This window comes from Clytia hemisphaerica, unplaced genomic scaffold, assembly GCF_902728285.1.
Source record: "Clytia hemisphaerica strain Z4C2 unplaced genomic scaffold, Clytia hemisphaerica genome assembly, whole genome shotgun sequence".
NCBI classification, from domain to species: Eukaryota; Metazoa; Cnidaria; class Hydrozoa; order Leptothecata; family Clytiidae; genus Clytia; species Clytia hemisphaerica.
The window spans coordinates 1,149,650-1,155,764 of NW_027104076.1; the positions used below are offsets into that span (position 1 = coordinate 1,149,650).

Sequence of the window (6,115 nt, forward strand, 5' to 3'; positions counted from 1 at the left end):
AAAAATAATCTTTAACACGACCAACTCCTAAAGATACAAAAAAATGTTACACTTACATTGTGAAACTAAATTGAAATAACTTCACTTGTCTACTTGAGAAAATTCGACCTCTATATATACTAGGTCCCTAATACTAAAATAAATGTTAATTGTCTGATATAATATGGCAATATGGGTTGGGGTTAATGGCGTTAGCCTTAGCATTTCAAAATAACAAAGTCGTAAAATAAAACATAAGGGAAGGCTTATCAGGAAGGTAATTAAATAGGGGGTTTGAAAGTAGTTAAAAGGGTTAAACAAAAGGAGTAATGTGGCAAATAGCCTTCTGAGGAGCAAATATAGTTTGATATTGACTCCAATCATGCAAAAATGGGGAAATGGGAAAGGGGATAAATCGTTTCCTGAGATTATGTAGCCTCGGGTGTCTGCACGAATCCAAGATTTAATTTGGTGGTGGGTTCAGAATGCCTTTGAAACACGACAGTATGGAATCATTTTAGAGAAAATCAGATTCAAATTATTATATTCTTATGACACAGGCTCTCAACTCTTGCATACACTTTTTTATAAAAACCAGGTAAAACTTTTCTGAGGCTTGGTTGATCTTATTTCTTTTGGCATTTCAACCCTCAAATTTTTTCGTGTCCTGTTCTTATTGATAAAGTGTAAATAAACTTAAACTCCTAAAATGCTTGAATTTGAGTAATTTCAGGCTCAACATTATTCTTAAATTGTTCTTATTTTTTGGCGATTCTGAGCCTCATTGCTCTTATAAAATTGTTCTTATGTATAAAAAAAAGTGTACTATAAGTAAGTCATAAAAAAATTATTGGAGTAACAAAAGAGATTATACACACAGTTGAAATTCTGCGTTTTAGTGTCAAAAAATGTTGACGAGATATTGTCGGATTCATGATCAAAATCATGATGAACTAATTAGCTGCACGGCACGATTTGCAACTTTGAGAAATTTCCTCTAATCCCTGTCGTAAAATTTGGGTGAGTGAATTGAAGTTATCAGCATCATTCGATCTTCGTTCACAATAAAAAAAGAAATCCATATCACATGAAACAACATCAAAACACCCTTGACCATTCACTAAATTATCCATTCTAAACACGACACATCCTGCCATGTTTGTTGGCTGTTGGCCAGAACACCATCTTCGATATGCCGATTTATTTCCGTCTTTCCATTTAAATTTCGCGTTTTCTAAATCGTTCAAAAGTCCTATCCACATTGTACTGCAAAAGAGAAAGTAAAATGAAATCATCAAATATTCTAACTAACTAGATATTTTTATTGGAAACATTTTTCCTGGGTAGAAAAGGAAAGAAAGGAAAGAGCTTCAAGCAATGGACCGAAATCGTCCCTTATAAGAACACGGCGATCTGTAACTGGATTAATCGGATTCAAAATGTTCAGTATTAGCTAAATTTTGAAAAAATGACTATGAATAAATTTCTTCTTTTTTTTTATCTTTTGAAGAGAATTAAAGAGCAGATTCTCTCAAAATTTCACTACCACCCGGGATGAGGCTGGGATAGTCAGATCTCTCGAAAACGAAAGTACCCCGAAATGTATGAGCTGGTGGATGTACCAAAATACTTCTTTCTTCTATTTTTGACTTGTTTTAAAATTTCATCACCATGTAGACACTAATTTTAGAAATTCAAACGAAACTACAATCAGTGCCATGAATAATTGGTAATTTTTGGCTATTTTACCATTTTCGAAAATTGAAGTTTGAGCGAGAATGTCAATTTCGGGCCTTCAACTTAATTTCATCGATCTTGGAGGAATATATTGGTTTCTAGGCTATATTTCAAGGCCTATCGGACCATTTTTCAACTTTTGGATGCTGGGATCCTAAGTCTAGCGTTAAAACTTTACCATTGCAACCTAATTTGGAGCACCTAAAATCGTTTGTGCTTATAAGATTTCATGGGGAATTTCCCTTTTATGCAAAATATTTTGGAACTGATTGTAGCTGAAATAATCTCAATTTTTTAATGTTCGACAGAAAGATCATAGTGGGAAAAAACCAGGGGACGGCTAAAGAGTCTTCCTCACATCACCTGGAAAAACGACAACAAATTTTCATCTGATGGATACAATAGAGCCATTATAAACTCATCTTAAATCTTAATTACTGAAAATGGCGAATCGTCATTCTTAAATTAAGGCCTGGTTGTCACTAAGGGCAGAAGGGGGCTTGTATGAAGAATCAAATTTCACGGGAAAGGTTCGTAAAGGCTCAGGGTAACTTTTTAAAATTCATTAATTAAGTTAAGTAAAAAAATTAAGTTAATTTTCAGCGTAAGGTCCTATTGTACCTGTAAAGAGTTCCTTAATTGACATGATAGGGAATTCAGTAGAAGTACTTACCCAAAAGAGGCCAGTGAGTTACTGACAATTTTGTTTTCTTGAACATTCAAGATTTTTCCCAAAACAGCATTTCGAGCTTTACAAAAGTCATGTGCTTCTTGATAATCAAGTTCTGAATCTGGCTGAGCTTCGAATATGATAACATTATCCAGTAAATTATTTAATTCGCGTAACAGTGTCTCAGTAGGTGGTGGTGGTGGTGGTGGTGCTGGCGCTGGTGTAAACCTTTTAAAACAAGATAATACAGAAAATATGTAAGGGAAATGGGGTCTAGACAATAGGTAGTCATATAGACATAGACGTAATCTTTGACGTTCTTTTTGCGTAGGTTTTCCTGTATTTCCTCTAGTGACCCCTTCGATGTTTATGGATTATCACTAGAACATATACATTTCTAAGAAGTCTTGAATTCATGACCTTATCACCTTAGCAGAATGCGTTACCATTACACGACGGTTTCACTAAAACGTTACTACGCATGCAATGCAAAGTCTGAAAATCAAAACTTTAAAATAAGAACAACTAAGTGCACCTATCCTGATGAGAAAGACTTTTACGCACGGAGAAAATGAAATATGAGAATTTGCTCACTGACCTGCATATATACAAGTTTAAGTCATCACAATCAACATTCTTCCAACCAGCAGCATTAACAAGAACAACACATTCTTTATTAATATCGTCTACTGGGTTATTATTAGCCCAATTGTCAAAAGTGACATCAGAACCATCACTCCATTTGAACTGATCTTGCATGACTGGTGAACTCAAAGAGGGAGCTCTCATACCAATCCAAAAAGCAGGTTCAAAGCTAAAATTATATTGAAAGAATTATTCAAACAACCCAACTAACTGGTACAAAACGTTGTTTCAACTTCAATCTAATGTCCCGGGGGGGGGGGCATTGGTTGCGAGCTAACGGGGGTGTGCCGCCTGAATTTCGAGGCTCGGACCGTTAGCGGGACTAAAAAGGAGAAAAAATTGTGAGTTTGACCAAATTTCGATCTTTCCAGGGACAAAAAGGGACAAAAATTTTACTTTTTTTCCAACACTTAGTGAGACTGAAATCACATATACTCATACTTTCAGCACTTGTATATAGGTACCCCCTCTCGCAGGTTTAATGTTGAAAATGTTTAAAAAAATAACGTGAGATGAACATTGAAACAACCAGTACCTTCTAGTAAAAGAAGATCAATTACAATCAATGTTAATCGAATTTAAGTGCCTTAACATCTGATGAGGTTCTAAGTTTTATAATAAAGAATATAGAATCGAAATTTATACGGATGCTCAAAGAGCTCAAACTCTAAAAATAGCATCAAATATAAATCAATATCTGGTGAAAATCTGAAGATGTGCAGTACAGTTTTATCGTTTTTTTAGAAAAAAGAAATTGAGATTTCAATATGATTTGAATGAAAATTATCATACACTGGTAGTTGCTCGCGAACTGCAGCATTTTCAGCAGCTGTTTCTGGTATGAATAAATTTCCAGTGCCTGGAAACATGTTCCCACAGGAACCTTGTGCTGCTTGATGCGTTTTGGGCATTCTACTGTCACTCGAGCGATCTACGTAATAAAGTTCTGATCCTGGTGTTGGCGGTGTTTGTTCTACTGTAAAAAAACAAGTCACGATTCAGAGAAGAGAAGGTTGGTCGTAGAAGATATCAACTTTGAATTCATATTCAACGCCTAAGTTTGACTCACGAAACTCTGAAGGTCTAGCCTAGCCTGGAAATCCAAGCGTTATTTTGGGGTGTATTTGGTATATTGTCATCTCGGGACCTTGGAACCTTTGAGACTTAAGGGGTGTATGTATTATTTGGGATTTATTTGGTATATTGTCATCTTGGGACCTTGGGACCTTTGGGACCAAGGGGGTGTATGTATATTTTTGGCTGTATTTGGTACCTTCTCACCTCGGGACCTAGGGGTACAAGCATTTTATGGGTGGGATTTTCATATCGGGACCTCGGGACCTTGCGGACCTAAAGAATACATGAACATTGTGGGGGTATATAGTATATTTTCATCTCGGGACCTTGGGACCTTCGGGACCTCGGGACCTTCGGGACCTAGAGGGTACATGTATTTTGTGGGGGTGTACAGCATAATATCGCGAATATAGAACTGGTTCGGTAAAATACACAGGAAGAAATCTTTAGCCGACGTTGTAAAAACTCCAGATCATCTGGAATTCTAAATATATGTGGCTGATGTTTCGATGTTATTTTTAGTAGTTTTGAAAGTCTTTAGAGCTCGTGAAAGAACTTGTGAGGTGAGGTATTTTTTGTTTTTTCTAAAATTATGAGCTTGGATTCCCAGGCTAAGTCTAGCCAAGGCATTGAGTTTCAAGCCTGACGAATTGTATCTAGCGGTGTCTTTGTTTTGGAAGACTACATTTTTTGAAATATAGCGATAGATTTTAGTTTCGATCCCGCGTTTGTGTAAAAGCTACGCGCAGGCGTTCTGGATGGGAAATAAGTGGTTTCATTTCCCATCTAAGAGTCTCGCCTCTAGCCATTTGGGCTTGAAACTCAACGAGCCAAGGTTGTAAGCTAATAATATAATTTTGACTTTAAAAAGATATATACTACAGTATTAGCTTACTTGTAAACAAACTCGTTAAAAACATGCTCGCCTTTAGCGAAGACTTTTCGCATTCCCAAGGCAATGAAAATATTTTATTATCTAGAATCTGATTGGATTCGATAAATCGAGCCGTAAAGAGAGTTGTTTGCAATCAGGCGTTTCTATGAGTGTAGTGAAAACTTGTTGAATGAAGGTTAGACATCACGTCTAACGCTCTGGCTATTTCAGGTCCTTAAAAGCAAGAAAAGTCTTTAAAAGAGTTAAAAGAACCCATACCAAAATAATATAAGCGTACAAACTGCTTTTGCGATTTTCAGCCCTTTTCTCGAAAGTAAATACTCACGAGAGAAAATATGTCATCATAGTTTGATATGATTATTACTTACAGCATAGGTAGGGAGCAGGTAACTGGTCACAAAATTCTGATTGTCCAAAAACTTTCAAAGAAAATTCCAGCAAAAATAATTGAATAAATAAGCACAAAACCCTCAATTCAGCCATACCTATCAACATAAATATTGTAGCTAATACTATTTTCAAATTTCAGAATTCTACCACAAGAGAAATTTAAATGGATTCGGTAGTATAATGAAACAAAGCAAAGATAAAACTTAAAACCCAACCGCAAGGCTTAATAAATACCTATCCATGGTATTTTTATGTTTGTAACAATAATGATACATCCGCTACGGACATACTGCTAATACTATTTTCAGATTTCAGAATTCTACCGCGAAAGAAATTTAAACGGATTTGGTGGGGTAACGAAACAAAGCAAAGATAAATACCTATAATTAGTATTATGTTCGTAGCATTAATAATACAAAACATGAATGATTCTCTTGTCCGCTCCGGCCATACACTTATATATAATTGAGTATGCTCTAAAAAATGGCATTTTTAGCTTGAGTGGCAAAATTCCATGATGGTGATATTCTTAGCATTATTCTTAATTTATTGGCCATTTTCATCATGAACATTCTTATAAAGTGTATTCTTATAAAAAAAGCGTGTACCTTTTGTAAAAATAAAAAAAACACCAAAAGTTATACTGTACTTACCTATAACAATCCACAAATTTCCTTAACAATCAAACGCTTCAAGACGATAAAAAGTTGCTGTATCGCTGC

The 6,115-nt window shown here is 35.5% G+C and overlaps 1 protein-coding gene across 2 annotated transcripts; it reads right to left on the reverse strand.

Annotated features, from left to right (window-relative positions):
* On the reverse strand, positions 1 to 5,684 carry LOC136812618 (macrophage mannose receptor 1-like). 2 transcript variants are annotated; one of them, XM_067069150.1, is made up of 5 exons: positions 5,372 to 5,684; positions 3,824 to 4,004; positions 2,985 to 3,200; positions 2,390 to 2,614; positions 1 to 1,245 (listed from the first exon to the last, which is right to left on the reverse strand). In XM_067069150.1, exons 2-5 carry the CDS (start codon positions 3,940 to 3,942, stop codon positions 933 to 935), a joined length of 873 nt encoding a protein of 290 aa, XP_066925251.1. In that variant the 5' UTR covers positions 3,943 to 4,004; positions 5,372 to 5,684; the 3' UTR covers positions 1 to 932. The 2 variants fall into 2 exon arrangements, with proteins under 2 accessions (XP_066925251.1, XP_066925250.1); XM_067069149.1 differs by having other exon boundaries at positions 3,824 to 4,007.
* Between the last annotated feature and the right edge of the window lie 431 nt (positions 5,685 to 6,115).

Bases quoted from the DNA above. Each gene is read 5' to 3' on its own strand.
- LOC136812618 (XM_067069149.1), bottom strand. From the start codon at position 5,498: ATGTTGATAGGTATGGCTGAATTGAGGGTTTTGTGCTTATTTATTCAA. The intron at 4,008-5,371 runs GTAAGTAATAAT...GTTTTTTTACAG, and splicing joins ACCTGCTCCCTACCTATGCT to TAGAACAAACACCGCCAACA. The intron at 1,246-2,389 runs GTAAGTACTTCT...TCTCTTTTGCAG, and splicing joins AACTCACTGGCCTCTTTTGG to TACAATGTGGATAGGACTTT.